Genomic DNA, 18,263 nt, shown 5'->3' with positions numbered 1-18,263 from the left:
GAATCTTCTGAGGATTCTCTACAACTGGTTTGTGCTCAAGTACAACAAAATAATGTATTCTTCTATAGGTATAAACTTTGTTAAATAAAGACACATTTTACAAAAGATCACATCCTTCACTATAAGAAACAAGGCACGAGGAGATTAAATTTCTCAGCTCATTAAAATAGCAGCTGCCATTTTTTTCATCAGCCCCATCAGACATATAGATTTATAACCTCAGAGAAGTAATGCGTAAATCTGTACCAGATCACTTTTTTTCTGGAATATTGTTTTGGAACTGAAACATGAATTATTATATTTATTTATACCCCGCTTTATCTCTCCCGAAGGAGACTCAAGGTTATGCTAAACATGAGATAACGCTTATTGCCCATGCATATTTTGCTGTATCATTTATAAATAAATCTACTGCTTCATCTATATTTGCCGATGGTGCCATTTACCTAAAAGATATGATTTCCTTTTTTATCTGTCTGCAGTGTTATGGTACAGCACAAACCATAGGATTTGCAAATTTGGACTTCCTTGTCAACATTTTTAAACATGCATGTAATGAAGGATTTTGGGATTATCTTCACAGATCTCTAGAGAGTGGTTCTGTGTTGGGGCACGTCTTTGGGATCTTTACAGAAGGAATGCATTAAAATCTAGCTGTGACTTGGCATGATGGGATTTAGCTGCATATGCACACATGAGCTAAGGTGTTTTTCAGTCTTTTCAGAATGACTTTTAGGCCTGTTTGAAATATGTTTTGAAACCGTTCCCCATGTTGCAGATTGTTTAACTTGGATAAAGACTATTCTTAAAAAAAAACCAACACTTTAGGGGTTTCAATTTTTGGGTTGGTAGCCATGGAGGAGAGACATTTTGCTACATTATGTACAAATATATGATATCTATAATCATTAGGTTCAGTTAATTGGCTATGTAGGCTATTATAAACGTAATAGCAGGAAAGGAAAGAACATTAAGAAAACAAGCAGGGGGGAAAAACTGCAGATCATGTCAACTGGAAATCCACCGAAACATTTCTTCTACTCACCATAACTCCAAACATCACTTTGATGGGTATATATGCGGTGCAGAATAGACTCCAAAGCCATCCACTTAATAGGAACCTAAGATGAGTTCAAACGTCATCGTTAAAACTAACAGCAAGACAGGTAGCTCTAAGAAATATTGTAAACAGCTAATGATTAAGGAATTTACAGTATTTCATTGAATAATAGTGGCTACTGCATAATAGTCACATCCTCATTTTTTGGATGGCAAAATTGGTGTTTTTATGTTCTCATAATAATTTCAGAGCTGTCTGGGACAGATTCCCTCTGCTTGCCTTTCTTCTTCCAAGGCAAGACAGTTTACAAACTATAAAATGGAGATCTCTGGAGCTTCACTTTCACCTCCTTCCTCCAAAGCAAGGCAGTTTTAAAAATGTGAAATGGAGATCTCTGGAATTTGGATGTTCCCACAATTCGGATGAAAACACACAACAACTCTGTTATTCCAGCCATGAAAGCCTTCAACAGCACATGCCATAATTAAGAAATGGAAGAAATAATAGGGAAAGAATTAATATGGGACAAAGCCAGATTTATGTCTCTCACAATAAAGGTAAGGGACTGAGATTCTAAAATATATGACAGCTGCAATACAAGCATTGATTGCCTGAGGATGGAGGGATGAGACAAAATGGGACATAGAAACTTGGTGGTCTTATATATCAGAATATATAATTAGTGATTTCATTAAACAAAGGAAAAGAAAATATACAAATAGCCTAAAAGAACAAGACTGGTTCAGGAAATGGTCAGTCCTAATTGACAAAATAGATGGAGACGAAAGATACACCACCTTGAACCAGGCGTTCCACACAGTTAAAATGATACAATGTAAATATATTGAATTGCTGTTCCAGGGGGGAGGGGGAATGGGGGGAGGGTAAGGGTTGCGTGATACATTCCAAAGGATCGTTTAAAATGTCATTTAAGCATTAGTTACTTTTGGTATTATGTATATTGAAATAAGACATGCATCGCAAAAATTTTGTTAATTGTTGGATTGTATCAAATAAAAAAACGCTTTTTGGGGAAAAAACAACACATGCCATAATTCTTATTTTAACCTTCCTTCCATATACAAAGATTTCATTTTGCAAAAGCATTAGCATCCTGTTAAATACACTAAACGTAAATAATGTTTGTATATCATACTTTTCCTCCTTCTGCATGGTACTCCTTTTCTTCTGCGCCAAGCAATTTTGCCAGTCCAAAGTCAGTAATCTTTACATGTTGAGGAGTCTTAACTAGAACATTCCTGGCAGCCAAATCACGATGTACTAAACGACGTTCTTCCAAATAATTCATTCCCTACAGCAAAGATACAAAGTATAGTTATAAAATCTTATTCAACCACTCTACAACCATTGCAAAGAAAGATATCTCATATTGGATAAAAGGACACTTGCATTAAAGCAGTTCCAAACTCGCATGAAGGAAAGTACTGGGAGCAGAGTATGATTATGTAATTTAAACATACACTGTTAAGATTCTTACAACAGATATGATTTTACTATGAGGCTTTGCACTGTATGGATTAATCCAGTTTCCTCTATAATCAAATGCATATGGAGTCATTTCAGCACTGATCTTGTTTTGGGGTATCCAGAATGTTATGGCTTTTCAAACTTTCCAGATGCCCCTCTCCCAATAATATAATTAAATTAAATAATTGATTAGCACTCCACAACATTCCTCTATATTTCCCCAAACTGATAATGTGGCACAATAGTTCTTCAGTACAGGACATGATCGCATGGACACTCATGCCTGGTGGAGCTGGGAGGGTGGAGGCAAAGAGTCAATGGAGGCAGAGCCAAAGAATCACAAGAAACAGAGCCAACAGTGATAGCCAAGTCCAGAGAGAGCAAATATCATGATAGGAGGCACTGTATTTTCGGACCTTGAAGGCTGCATGTCTGTAGTGTTAACTGTTTGCTAAGAAAACATTAGTATAAAAAATATTTTCCATCTAAAACATTAGCATAATAATGTATTATCTTCAATCTAACAGACTAAACAATATCATCAGCTTCTGTTAAAAACAACTCATCTAGTCTGTAATTATTGTTACTGCACCAGAGATAATAATTATTACAAGAGTGGCCACTAGTTCAATTGCTAGTTCCAGCTATAATATTATAGCTGTGGGTCTGCTCTAGTTGGGACTAACACTGCATTTAGAGCAGGATCTATTTGGTAGAATCTACACTAACACAAAACTCTGCTGATGTTTTTTTCTCAATCATGAAAGAACTGCAATTGTTAATTGGTTAATTTTGTATAGATGCCACCAAGAAACTGTGTGTGGACACAGTCAACAATTTGTGTATGTGCTTGCCAATAGGATAATAACACAGACTTGAGAAAATGTTTACTCCCATGAGTCCACCCCCTTTTTTCCATTCGCCTTAGATCAACATCATAATCCCGTCTAAAGATTTTCTGATAAACTCCCACAATGACCTAAGGGTTTCCAGTGCTGCCAGACAAATCACTGCAGAAGGCCACTATAAAATCTGGCTTCATTACATAAATATGATTTTAATGAGCTGTTATTCTCAGACACATAGTAAACAACCACACTGAATCCTCATTACTCAAGAACTGTGTAATTTATTAAAGTTTATTAAATCTAGCTATTCTACAATTGAGCTCATATATGTATTCTAAGGTACAATATCCCTCAAATGGCGTGTATTTACAAATATTTTATTTGTCTAATCCCAGAAATATAAAATTTAAAATAGAATTTAATTATTTTAAATAATTATTCCGATAGACCATGGGTACTGAACCTGGGCTGTTGCTAAATTATGCTTTTGGGTTTTGATCTCTTTTATACAATTTTAATGGTATTTTCATATATTTCAGCTGGCTGGCACAATTTGAAAGGCACTGAGTGGAATACAAATTTAATAAAACACAAATATTTATAAGATACTAAGCTTAAAATATATAGGAGACAATGCTGGACATACTTTTGTGAGATTAGTTCCAGTGAAACCTATTTGTTGCCAACATGTTATGAGTATACTGTAGGATGATTAATTTTTTCAGAACCAGTGGCTGGCCATCAATAAATTGCTTGTTATGTTTTGAGCTGTAACTTCACCCCCTCCTCTTACTTAGGAAGTATATTATTTGCCTCCTGAGACACACTTGTCTTGAGAAACATTCTGTGCTTCAGATGCTTAAAGAAAAAGGCATTTTAGATTGAATAAAAATCACTGTGTCAAAGCTGTAGGAATCAAGGAAAAGAATGAACTCTGTGGAAGAGTACCTCTGGGATCTGATTTCCTGTTTGTGAGTCAGATACTGTAAGAAGATTTGCAATGGTTTCAAGATTAGCAGCATTTGCTTTTGCTGATCCAGGGTAGTGCAAGACTTAGTTAATGTGGGTTATGACTTAAATATGAATCAGGGTATTGATCAGTTTGTTCATAAATATAAGATATTATGGAAAAGACTGTCGCATTATGTACATTCTATCAGCTTTTGATTTTTGGGCCAATTTATATAGATATGTTTCTATATAGCACTAAATGACTAGATGGGCATTGCTGTTAATTTACCTTTGCAATCTGCACACACCAATTGAGAAGGTATTGGGATCCAATGTTATCCTTGTGCTCTCGGATATAATCAAGAAGACACCCATATGGCATAAGTTGTGTGATGAGCTGGACTGTAGATGTGAGGCAAATTCCCAGCAAACGGCACACATGGGGGTTGTCTACGCTTGCCATTACATAGGCTTCCTGATCAGGAGAGAGAGAAAAGAGACAAACTAAAATTTCAAAATACTTAATGCATGAAACTGAAGGAAACAACACTTAGAATAATAGAATAAATAGAGTTTGAAGAGACCACATGGGCCACCTAGTCCAACCCCCTGCCATGCGGGAAAAGCACAGTCAAAGCATCCCTGACAGATGGCCATCCAGCCTTTGTTTAAAAGCTTCCAAGGAAGGAGCTTCCACCACAATCCAAGGCAGAGATTTCCACTACTGAATAGCTCTTCCAATCAGGACGTACTTCTGAATGTTCAGGTGAAATCTCCTTTCCTGTCATTTGAACCCATTGCTCAGTGTCCTTGTTTCAAGGGCAGCAGAAAACAAACCTGCTCCCTCTTCCTTATAACATCCTTTCACATATTTATGCATGGCTATCATGTCTCCTCTTAACCTTCTCTTCTGCAGGCTAAACATTTATTTACGACATTTATACCCCGCCTTTCTCTACCCCGGAGAGGACTGCCTTCACACATAGGCAACTATTCAATGCCTTAAAACAATGTACAATTAAAATAACATTTTAAAATAGAATGATAAAATACATTAAAACATTTAAAACAATACCTTCACTATTAACCACACTATTCACAATTGTAATCTGGGCCGTTCTAATAGACATTGCACATAATTCCATATGTATCTATTCCACAGGTTCTCCAAAGGCGTCATCACATTTTCACTCTCTTACAGAATGTCAGGAGGGAGGGGGCTGATCTAAAATCTCTGGGAAGAGAATTCCACAGCCATCACTGAGAAGGCCCGTCTCTCGTCCCCACCAGTCATGCCGGCAAAGGATGCGGGACCGAGAGCAGTGTCTTCCCAGACAATCTTAAACTCCGAGATGGATCATAGAGGGAGATATGTTCGGACAGGTAAGCTGGGCCAGAACAGTTTAGGACTTCATAGGCTAAAGCCAGCACTTTGAATTGTGCTCAGTAGCAGACTGGCAGCCAGTGGAACTGATGTAACATGGGGGTTGTATGCTCCCTGTACACTGCTCCGATGAGCAATATGGTTGGACCATTTAAAGCTTCTCAACAGTCTTCAAAAGCAACCCCAAGTAGCTCTTTAAAATGCTCCTCATAGGGCAATGATCTCTAGACCTCTGATCATTTTAGGTGCTCTCCTCCCCCCCCTTCTTGAAGATAGGAAGAACATTTTTCTTCCTCTAGTCTGCTGAGACTTCTCTCGTTCTCCAAGAATTCTCAAAGATTATTGCCAGTCATTCTGAAATTACTTCTGCTAGTTCTTTCAATACTTTTGGATGTAGTTCATCTGACCCTGGGGACTTGAATTCATTTACAGCAGGATAGCCAGGTATTTCTGGACTACTTATTAACCTATTTTGGGTTGCATTTCCCCATTACCTAATCCGTTCCATACTGCTCAGGTTGAACACCAATCACCCTTTGGGAGAAGACTGAGGCAAAGAAGGTGCTGAACAGCTCTGCATTTTGCCTATTCCATTAGAATTTCACCACCTTCTTCACCCAGAGGCTCTACCATTTCTTTTTTCTTCATTTTTCTATAGACATAATCAAATAACCCATTTTTATTGGTTTTAATATCTCTGGCAAAACTGAACTCATTTTGCAGCTTAGCTTTATGAACTTTTTCTCTAAATAGTTTCTCTACAAAGGTTATTTGTTTGAATTCCTCTTTGGAGATTTCTCCCCCTTTTCCATTTCTTGTGCACATCTCTTATAAATCTTAGCTTAGTTAAAGGTTCTTTGGACATCCATTCTGGTTGTTTTACACTTCTCCAGCTTTTTCTCCTTGCTGGCACTGCTTGCAATTTTGCCTTCAGTATCTCACTTTTAAGAAACTCCCATCCATCATTAACACTCTTTTAGTATTCCTGCTCATGGATTCAGTACTCAGTATTTCCTTAAAGGCAGCTCTCCTAAAGTCTTGAATGCATGTTTGACTTCTCGGTAGTTTTACCCTTCCTTTGTACCACAAACTCTAGGATAACATGGTCACTCCCATCTAAGGACCCCACCACTTCCATTCCATTGACGAGATCCCCACTGTTGGTTATGATCAGATCCAGAATAGCTGATCCCCTTGTTGCCTCTTCTACACTAATTCAGATTGGATGGGTTGAACCCAGATTCATGCTCATACAATTGGACTAGTGAAAACAGATTCAGCCCTAAAACAGGTAGATTTGAGTGAAGCGCTGCCCATGGAAAATGCATCTATCCAAAAATGATTAGGCATTGTGCCTGTTCCCCTAGTCTCCCGCATTAGTGTCCACTTGCTCCTAAACCTTCTTTGAGGCTGAACTGTGAACCTAAGCTGATTTAGCTGTACTATCTATTTTTTAAATTTACCTACCTGCGTCATCTACTAATAGTGACAGCCTATTGTTTTGAATATTTATTGTATTGATATGCTGTTTTTCTTCCAATTCACTCAATACACTTTATAACTTAACACAATTATTTACAATTTGAAGATGTTATCCAAATGGAAGAAAATAATTTTGGGAAAAGCCAAAAATGCAGTTGGTTCCAGCTATGTCAACAAGGGGTAGTGTTTTTATTTTTATTTTGTCCCTTTTCAACCTATTTCTGAGAATTAGGTGGATGTAGCATGCAGATTATTATTGAAAATAATCTCCTCATGATTAATCAAAATTTTGCTCAGATTTCGCTCAGATGTAACATGTAAGAGCACTAATCATCATGTTTTGAATTTTTTACATTCTTTTTGTATTTATGGGACATATGGAGATCCACAATTTGATTAAATTCATCTAGAACAGAGGTGAATAGCTATGTCAGAAAAGGAAGATTTCTGCCTCATCCCCTTAGCAACTATAACAACTGCTATAGATCTGAATGTTCTGCATGAAAGATAAAAGCAGAAGCTCTCAAACATCTTCAGTCAAAGCCTACTTGCATTTTTGAAGTGAGAGTTTGTTTGATATGGAATGGATGCGAAGATATATGAAAGTGTATTTTCATAAAAAGAATGTTATGTAAACTACCATGTATATTATAAGTGCTTTTATACATAAATATTTTTTTTTAAGATTTAGGCACAAATATATTCATGGCGATAAATCCCTTTGTTTCTTTCAATGTTTTTATGTTGTGATCCATGCGTCTTTCATTTTTTCTTTAATTAAATCAATATTTCCCAAACAAATCTAAGCTCACGCTCCTGCAGAAGTTGGCTTCAAGCCAGCCAAGCCAGGAATTTTCTCTACGGACTGTGTGCCGTGTGTTGGCCGCACAGAGCATGGAGCTGTTCCAGCATTTGGCAGAACCTATTACATTTGATATTGCAAAGTGCCGTGGAAAAAATAATGAAGCCATTGTACAGTCATATGTTCTTTAAAATACTTTGAGAAGTTACAGCACAGCTTTTGTTTTAAAACTTTATTTTGGAAATCTGTGAGGTATGCTTGGTATTTGGCAGCCAATCTCCTGACTTAACTCATATCCTAATAAAGCCATTAGGAGCTACAGTTGGAGAGTGTACAATATTGGATTACTGACAACACTTGTAGTGCATAAAAATTCTACAGCAACATAACTAATGGGAGATACTGATGCTCCATCTAGTAATAAAAGGGAGGAATCAGGAGAAAAAGTATTCTGTCCTAGTTACAAATATCTAGTCAAGCAATTGCTAAATAGTGAGTCAATGAACAAATACTGTAAATCCCATTGATTGAATCAGTCTACTCTAGTCAGGACTAACAGGATTTAGGTCTGAAAGTTGGTTCCTCTTGATAAAATCAGAAAAAGCTAGATTTGTTATAGATTCTAGAAAAAATCACTACTGTGAACTTGGCTGTGAAAGTGTAAGATACAAGAAAATTATTTCCATGTGCTCTGGGCACATTTATAAAATTATAAAGCTCAGTGGAGATCTTCCACTGTACTTTATATATATATATATATATATTTATTTGATACTGCATGAGAAAATGCATAAATCATTTTTTCAGTATAAGGCACTAAAGTAAGAAGCTTACTTAAACATTAGTTCTTTTTTCTTTTTTTGAGCTTTAAAATCAGAAATATTGTACTTTATTTATTGTTAATAAGGTAAACAAATAAAATTATGAATTGCTGCATTTCTCCTAATGTTCCAAGCACTTAAAATGGATTGGGTTTTGTTTGTTCATTTCTCTATGTGACCCATGCCAGATGTAAGACCATAATGTGAAATAAGACAGGAGTCTCAATTGACTATATCAGTTCATCACTGGGAAGTACCTCTGGTGTGAATCCTACTAATATTTGAAGCCAGGAGAAGGAAAGGAGTCACATTTGATTTATATTGAGGTTTGAAGACAATTGAACACCAGTAATACTTGCTGTTTTCCAAATGATTTCAAAGCTCAGTGAGAATTTGGGAAATGATGTTGTCCTTATCCTCAAAATATCTATGGACTATGTCTACAAGCCATGTTGTCATGACCCCACACAATCCAATATCTAGGAGAGGTTGTATTGGGGGAAAATAGGGACTTCAAAAACAACATACAGTAAGTACTTCCTTAGTCTTTTATGAACAACATGGAGTTTGGTTATCTGAAGGGGCAACTTCAGTCATACAAACGTATTCAGCTAATAAAATCTTGAGAATGCCATCATCTAGAAAAGAGGTGAATAGCTATGTAAGAAAAGGAAGTTTTGATGTTCTTTGGTTGCCAGCTTAAAATACTACAATTTATTCTGGCTTTTTAAGCAGGAACTTTTCAGTCCTTTTGGACTAGCAGGCCCTCCAAATACCAGGCACTTCCTAGCTACCCAATTCCCATTTTATTTATCTCTTTACAAATAGAAAGATTCTGGTGAATGTTCAAGGAGCTCCTACAAATGCAGGACAAGTCCTTTTGGGATGGTGCACAGTGACCAAAGGGAAGTCTTGTTAGTTTTTTTAAATGATTTTTATTAATCAAACGGATTTTGTAAAGTTCTTTTTAAGCTGTATGTGTTGCCACTGTTCTGTTTTTATATCATTTTCATTTTGTTGCTGTTATATTTTTAGTTTTACTTTGTATTAAAGTTATAGTCAGGTTTATCTTTTGGCTGACCACTAAGATGGGATCACACATTGGAAGAAGCACTGAGGACACAGTTGTATTCCTCCTCATCAGTAATCTCATGAATACTATTCTTATCAAAATGCTCCTGCTTACCATGGGGAAATGTCAGTTACCTATAAAAATAAACTGTTGATGAGTAGGAGAAAAATGTGATAGCTCCCTCAAAGATATGGCATTCAATATTCTGAAGCAGAACATCAAAATCGGCATCAAGGTGCTTATGAAGTATTTAGCGTCTTCATCTTTATCCATTTTGGTCCGTAATCATGTAGTCACCAATTAGACCTATTTATTTATTACAATATTTATATCCCGCCCTTCTCACCCAACAGGGGACTCAGGGCGGCTTACAATAAAACACATATAAAAAAATTGTACAGTACACTATAAAACAGTTAAAAATTATTAACTTACATCGGACATTCATAAAACACATTCTAAAATACAGATGGGCTACTTGGCAGAAGCACCATCGCAAGCCAATAGTTATTAAACTGAAATTATTAAGATATTAGCTTTTCCTTAATATGTTCCAACTGAATATTTTATCCTTACTTATAAATAAACAGAGGAGAATCAAACTCATTACATTATAAGTTTTGAACATTATTACATGAAAGCACAATTTCAGAAGCCCCTATATGCATTTGTATTTGTTTCAAATCCAGGCACACTTAAGTAATACCATAGTATTACCAGGCCATATCCAAAGTAACATAAGTAGAATAATATCAAGAGGTGGCTGTATTTCAATAATGACTGTATACATACCACTAGCACAAGCAATACCTAGCACAGTGCAGTGAATATAAATTGCAGCATCAAAGTACTGGATCTGACAGCAATGGAAGCCCATCCATTGTGTAATCACAAACTGTGTAAACCACTATTTCTCCTTTCAACTAATCAGTGATTACATCCTATTCCAGGATGTTTACATTTTTAAGAGCAGGAATTGCAATCCATCAGAGGATCCACTGAAGACATTTAAGAGAATGACATAACACACACAATTTATTAATAATGCCTCCCTGCATACTGTTTTCACCTGAGAAAAGAGCCAAAATTTCAATACTCCAAATATAAATAAATGTGAAACTCACATCAAGAATTTCTTTGTTGGCTTTGGGGGACGTGGCTTCTCTCAATTCCTTAATGGCCACAGGAATTTTAACCTTCTCCCCTTCTGGAATCCACAGTCCCTGTTTAAAAACATGGTAAGCTTAAAGTAGAATTAAAGAGAAAAGTGTGCATGTAACTTTTGAGATTTCTAAAAGATTAAGAATGCAACAAGTAGATAAGCTGGCTATCTAACAGAGTAAGTATGTTTCACATAGTTTTCTGAATGCGATATAAGGAATTTGAATAATGTACTAACACTATAAATATTATTTTAAAAAGCAACATTAAAATTCTGAAGCAGCCTGATTCTGTCCATGTTTGCTTAAAATTAAGTTCCCGTGAATTAACCTAAGAAAATGTACATAGTGTTTTCCCTATATAAAAAAAAGTAGTGACTTTACCTTAAAGACAGTACCAAAAGCGCCAGAACCAAGAACCTTGACTTTTTTTAATTCCGTTTCCTTTAGAATTCTTAGGAGTGCTTGGTTTGGTGCCTCACCACTGGGAGTCAGGGGCTCAACAAGCTAATGAAAACCAAAATGACAAGTTTCAGAAATATAAAGCAGTGTAATTTTCCTTCTTTTTTCCCCAGAAACAGAGAAAAGGTAATACTCTGAAATCATCAGTGCTGTTATTTATAACAAATTATAGTCAAAATGCTGCTAAGAAATAAAAATGAATCAACTCTATAGATATGCAGTGCTATCAAACAAAACTGGACAAAATCTTCAGAAGTTTGAAATCATTTTACAAATGTGTTATTGCAATTAAACCAGAAAGAAAGGGGGACTAATGAGGAGCACATTTCACCTAATCCTCCCAGACAGCTAATTCGCAGGAAGATATTACACTTCAAAAATTGATAAAAAGCAGTACCTATACTATGCACTATGCAGTGCCGACACTATGAAACAATGTACTATATAGCTTGTTTTGCATCTATCTGAGAAATAAGCACCAATCTGTGACATATTTGCCAGAGATGACATGAGCATTGTGAATTTATGGCATTTCCAATGCATATTCTGATCTTCAGCTAAAAGTGGCTAATCAGTAACACGCCGTGTTACAATTTTTATTTCTTAGAATCATAGAATCATAGAATAATAGAGTTGGAAGAGACCTCATGGGCCATCCAGTCCAACCCCCTGCCAAGAAGCAGGAAATCGCATTCAAAGCACCCCCGACAGATGGCCATCCAGCCTCTGCTTAAAAGCCTCCAAAGAAGGAGCCTCCACCACAGTCCGGGGGAGAGAGTTCCACTGCCGAACAGCTCTCACAGTCAGGAAGTTCTTCCTGATGTTCAGGTGGAATCTCCTTTCCTGTAGTTTGAAGCCATTGTTCCGTGTCCTAGTCTGCAGGGCAGCAGAAAACAAGCTTGCTCCTTGCTCTTTTTACCTCTGAAGGGGCAGGAGGAAGAAGGAATAGCCCCAGATCCAGACTTCTCCTCCTCCTTGGTAAGACAGTTTTTAAAAAGAATTACAAATGGAGGTAGCTAAGTATGGGGCTTTGCTTTTTCCTTCCCACCTCCTTGGAAGAAAGAGAGGGAGAGCCCCAGACACAGCTGGCTCCACAAAATTGTTTTCTTTGAATAATGATCACACTCCCCATTCTTTTTGGAGAAAAAAGGATATAAAAGTGTGCCTATTACTCAGTGAATTCTGATAATAGCACAACAGCAGCTATAAATGAAGTTATGTTCTATTAATCAGATCACAACTTAATTTGATGATAATATAGCATGGCTGCTGCACTTCAGACTTCACAAATAAGTAATTTGAGTGTGTTGTCAAAGGCTTTCATGGCTGAATCACTGGATTGCTGTGAGTTTTCCAGGTTGTATGACCATGTTCCAGAAGCATTCTTTCCTGACGTTTCGCCCACATCTGTGGCAGGCATCCTCAGAGGTTGTGAGTTATATTGGAAACTAGGCAATGGAGGTTTATATATCTGTGGAAGGTCCAGGGTGAGAGAAGACAAAAGTTCTTTCTCCCACCCTGGACCTTCCACTGATATGTAAACCTCACTGACCTAGTTTCCAATATACCTCACAACCTCTGAGGATGCCTGCCATAAATGTGGGCGAAACGTCAAGAGAGAATGACTGGAACACAGTAAAAAAATTACTTTCAGACAGGGAAAACCTTGTATACTTAAAAATGTAGAGGGTCATGAGACAAGCTCAAAGCGGCCATTTTGACCCAGTTGGATGTTTTGGAAGCCACAAAAAAGTTTCCCCTTCCATTCCATTTTACCTTTTCCCCCCCCCTCTCTCTTTTTCTTTCTTTATTCTAGTTACCTTACCCATCTCCCTTCTCTAAACCAACCCCTTCCCACAATAGTCAACTTTCCCCTATTAATTACACCCTTATTTCACTTCAAATCTTCATTTTTTTAAAAATGTATGTTACTTTTCAAATCTCAATAATTTTTTTAAGAGACTGTGCCACTGTAGGCAGTCTTAGATTTAAATGCTGTTTTCCTAAGTGATTTTCTCCATGGGAGAACATTAAAACATACATTGGTTTATCACAAAAAGTAACCACTTCATTTTCTGATTGTGTTAAGTTGTCCTTATAGACATTGCGTGTGTGCGTGTGCAGAAAGTATCTAAGTGCAGAGGAAAAGGTCTAATTTAAAGCTACAAGACCAAGTTTGAAGCCACACTCCCAGAAGTAGTTCAAGTTTTGATTTGTGTTTCATCTAGTTAGTTCCACTTCTTGGCTGATCACTGGTGATAGGATCACAACACAACACAGTAATTAAGTGCAGAGTTATAATCCTATAAAACAATATCAGGATAAAGGCTCTTGCCTACTAAGAGGAAGAAACAACATTGCTTGAATGGAACAAATATGGTATCTTCCCCAAAGAGATGTGCACCCTTGGACAAAAACACCTGGATTCTAATTATCAAAATAAGAATAAGTGTGCATTTGTTCTGCTGCAGCATATGATCTGGAAGGATCCTGGAGAACTGACACTCACCATCTGAATAAATCTCAGCTAGCACATTTTAGAATCACTGAGTGTACCTACCTCTCTTTCTTGTAGCAGCCTGCGCAAAGTACGTTTCCGAACAATGTGACGCCTGCGTACATAGAGACCAATGCCCAATGCTATAACAACTAAGCCAAGAATACTTCCAACAACTCCAGCAGCAATTGATGGGACCTTCGAGCTAGAAGACAAAAATAATAATTTTATATTGGTTTTTTATTGAAGGGAAGAAGCCAGCTCACCGAGTATTCAGACTTGACTATTTTGTCTTAAAAATACTGTATTTACTCAAATGTAATGTGCACCCCTCCCCCCCAGCCGAGGCTGCAAGTGAAATCACTTCTGCTTGTACCCTGGTGGGAATGTGCACAAAATGAATAGAAAATTGCATTACAATCCATAGCACACTACATTCGACTAAATTCAGTATATGGAGACAAAACAGAACCAAGCTATCTTTCAGCAAATGAGAGTAAAGCTGCTCTCCAAACTGCTATTATGCACATAGTGATGTGTCACAATGAAGGCCACTCGTAACTTGGAATAACAAGTATAATCTTGTACAAAAATGTTGGTCAAATAACATGTAACTTTACACAGTTTTGACATAAGAGAAACAAACATTATCTAGCCCAGAATGTGCAAACATAAGAAAGAAGGGAGAAGAATTGATAACAAGGAGAACAAATAACAAGAGACTTGTGTTTTCATTTGTAAATGCTTTGGAGGGGTTCTTTCCGATTAGTAATTTGGAGGTTTGTATTTCTGAAATATCCAAATCTTCAAATTACAAAGCGGAGCTCTGAAACTTTGCACACCCCTAGTAGGTAACTCAAACCCAATCCATGTAGGGATCTAAAGGTTATAACCAACACTTTGCACTTTGCTCGCAAACAAGTTGGCAGCCAGTGGAGTGACTTTAGCATGAGTTTAATATGCTCACTTCTAGATTGTACGCCTACTGGTAATGTAATTTCTAGTTTTAAAAATTTAATGAGAGCTGGTGAATAAATGTAACGAAGACCAGTGTTAAATCACCCTGCGGATGGTATTTTACTTTGATTAAAAAGTTTTGCATAGAAGAAATGGAGGCCAGAAAGATTGTGGGAAAACACACATGCATTTATAGTAGAAATGTCCAGTTTCTGGAATAAGGTACAATCAAATGCATAGATTTCCCAGACCCTTATGTTTGCTGCAGAAACTCTCCGGCAGTATGAAACTGGCAGCTGGTTTCCCCTTCTTTGCATCTTCTCCAGTGGGGGAGAAAATGAGAGATGGGTGAAGTACCCAGACTAGAACACAGCTGATTTTGTTCCACACGAGTTCTTCTCACGAGCCAATGAAGCTAGGGCCTTGGCCATGTAAACTGTCAAATCTATGGGGGGTTCAGTGGTGGGAAATTTGTTTTCCTAAAAATGTTCCCCAATTCAACTAAAGTGCTTAGGATTATGTTACACATCTCTACTCACAGTAAGAATTTGCGTAAAATTTGACGAAAAAGGAGAAAATCAGATTACTAAATAATGTGTACACATGTTAATATGTATGTAAACAGAGATATATGTTATTAATTCTCACATATAATTAATCAGTGATATTTACCCAATAGGACAACCTTCAAGTCCTGGTCCTTTGCATCTGTAAAAAGAAAAGAAATGGTAAAAAATTCTTCAATGAATGTTATTTTGGTGTCTCTGAACACATTTTTAAAGATAAGGTACTTGCTTAGGAAACAAAATATTTGTGAAAACATCTAGAAACATTTAAAGTAGATACCTTTGTCCAGAGGACAGAGTATGCTGTATGTTCCACTGATGGAACAGTGTCTCTAAGTATATTGGGAAGAAAGCCTGCCAGAATAGTATTCTCGCACAGCAGAGAACTTTCCACTCCCTCATTTCCTAAGTACAAATTCAGTTTCCAAAAAGGGTTGTATTTTAATGACTTCAAAAGATTGTTCATCCTGACTGCACAAAGCAACCTATCACAAAGAGACGACTGTTCACTGACCCACATGTAAGGAAACAGCAACTTGCTGTGAGAGAATAAAACATTCACTTTTAAGATTCTAACATTCATTACAAACAGAAAGGTGAATGGTTGAAAACCTCTAGGGATAGGGAAATTTCTCAGGCTATTGCTCACCCTGTACAACACAACACTTCTCTGTTTAAGGATAAAACATTAACCTCAATGACTTATGATTTAGGGCTAAAATTCAGTAACAGAGATTTCCACACTGAGAACTATTTGGCAGTAGTACTCAGGAGCTAGATTCACTTCACTTCTACTGTTGAGAATGTACAAATCCAGACATTGATTCCCCTCCCCCTCAAATTTAGGAACTATTGGTTTTAAAATGTTTTAAATGTTTTTCCTTTAATCTATTTATCTGATAAAGGATTCATTGGCAATCCTTCACAGAAGCAGCACAAGAAATATCTCAGACATTCTTAAATGGTCTCTAATGTTTCTGGACACTAGAACAGAAATTAATTTGAACCTAGTCACTAACAAGACCTTGAAAGGCATGTGTTAGGCTCCATCTACATTGCCATATAATGCAGTTTGAAACTGCCTTATACAAACAGTATAGACTCATACAATGCAGTTTAACTTCACTGCCAGGCTGTGGCGCAGCTAGTTAGTAGCCAGGTGCAATAAATCACTATTGATCGAGAGGTCATGAGTTCAAAGCCAGCGTGGGTTGGATTAAGTGCCTGACCACTAAATAGCCCAACTCGTTGTTGATCTAAGCAATCCAAAAGATAGTTGTATCTGTTGGGTTGGAAATTTAGGTACTGCTTTATGTGGGGAGGCTAATTTAACTAATTTACGACACCATAAAAATGTCCAGCAGTGTGTGGAAGAATGAGAAAGTACTCTATCAAGGACTCGGTGTCACAGTGGATGATGAAGCAGCAGCTCCTCCTGTGGCCGGAATCGAGCATACTCTCACGAAGCTGCAAAATGTAAAACTGCCTCTGTGTCTCTCTGTGTCTGTATGTCGTATGTCTAATGGCATTGAATGTTCGCCATATACAATAGAATCTCGGTTATCTGACTTCCGTTTATCCGACACTCCGTATTATCCGAGACCCAGGGCCGCCCTCCCTCACTTACTCACTTATTCTTTCTTAGATAATATACATAAGGAATTTTCTGCAAATATTCCTGTATGACCTGCTCATGTAATATATGTATACCCACAGGCAGAGGAATGAATCACAGGAATCATCCCAGGTATAAAAGAAGTGAGCAGCCAGAAAACATGATATCTAAATTACAATAAACCCTAAATTGAATCCAAAACATTAAGGAAAACTGGTATGACTCTGAGGGAAGTTTATATATAGATATCACCTGAACATAATGGCTGTCCTACGTAAAAGATTTTAGTATCCCACCTTTTAAAAAAGTCTGATAAAGCAACCATGTGGTGCTACAGGCAGTCCAAGGTTACGAACAATATAAGTTCTGTAGGTTTGTTCTTAAGTTGGGTTTGGATGTAAGTTGAAACAGGTACATTTTTTCATTGTAACTCCAGCCAATTTTTTAAAAACGTTTTGGATAACATAGGGAAGAGTTAACACCCCTGTGATGTTTGTTTTGCTGTCTGTGCTTCTGTTCAGAAGATTTCAGCTCACTTTCTGTCCCTGTGACAATTGGATTTTGAAAATTTTGGCTTGGGAGAACAAGGATTGGTGATAGAGCTTTAGACACCTTTTCCCCACAATAACTCTTATGAGCGAACTTCCCTTCCTAGAGATAGCTTTCCTCTCACTTCCTGTTGTAACTAGGGGTTGTATGTTCGGATGTCTGTAACTTGGGGACTGTCAGTATTGAAGAGCTCCCATAGCATTATGTGAACTTTCCATCAGGGGTCACCATAGCTCTAATCCCGGTCTAGGCATGTGTTTTGAGCCTGTCTGTATGTAACTAATGATTCAGTCAGGTGTAGTGCCAAGAGAGAACTGTAATGAAGAGGTTCCAAGCTTTTAAAAATGTCAACAGCTGCAGGAATGGGGTTCAAAGCAAAACAGAATGGCAACACTGGAGAAGTAAAATACAAACATATATAAAATCTCCCTCCTACATCATTTTCTTTATGAACAACCTCTTCCCAAATGTTCCCAAAGGGGAAAATTATATGAAACTACTATGAATAACAGTATCAGTTGAAATAATGGAATTACAACATGGCAAACC

At 37.1% G+C, this 18,263-nt stretch overlaps 1 protein-coding gene across 1 annotated transcript in view; it reads right to left on the bottom strand.

Annotated features, from left to right (window-relative positions):
- egfr (epidermal growth factor receptor) overlaps nucleotides 1–18,263 on the bottom strand; it is a 149,081-nt gene that overhangs the window by 12,819 nt on the left and 117,999 nt on the right. The window contains exons 16-22 of the mRNA XM_008112902.3: nucleotides 15,657–15,692; nucleotides 14,091–14,232; nucleotides 11,453–11,575; nucleotides 11,033–11,131; nucleotides 4,637–4,822; nucleotides 2,217–2,372; nucleotides 1,046–1,121 (exon numbers count right to left, since the gene is read on the bottom strand). Of these exons, the coding sequence (XP_008111109.1) occupies nucleotides 1,046–1,121; nucleotides 2,217–2,372; nucleotides 4,637–4,822; nucleotides 11,033–11,131; nucleotides 11,453–11,575; nucleotides 14,091–14,232; nucleotides 15,657–15,692 (818 nt within the window). The remainder of the gene's footprint in view (nucleotides 1–1,045; nucleotides 1,122–2,216; nucleotides 2,373–4,636; nucleotides 4,823–11,032; nucleotides 11,132–11,452; nucleotides 11,576–14,090; nucleotides 14,233–15,656; nucleotides 15,693–18,263) is intronic.

This window comes from Anolis carolinensis, chromosome 6 (assembly GCF_035594765.1).
Source record: "Anolis carolinensis isolate JA03-04 chromosome 6, rAnoCar3.1.pri, whole genome shotgun sequence".
NCBI lineage: Eukaryota > Metazoa > Chordata > Lepidosauria > Squamata > Dactyloidae > Anolis > Anolis carolinensis.
The sequence above is the reverse complement of the archived record's forward strand: the minus strand, read 5'-3'. Positions and strand labels throughout refer to the sequence as shown.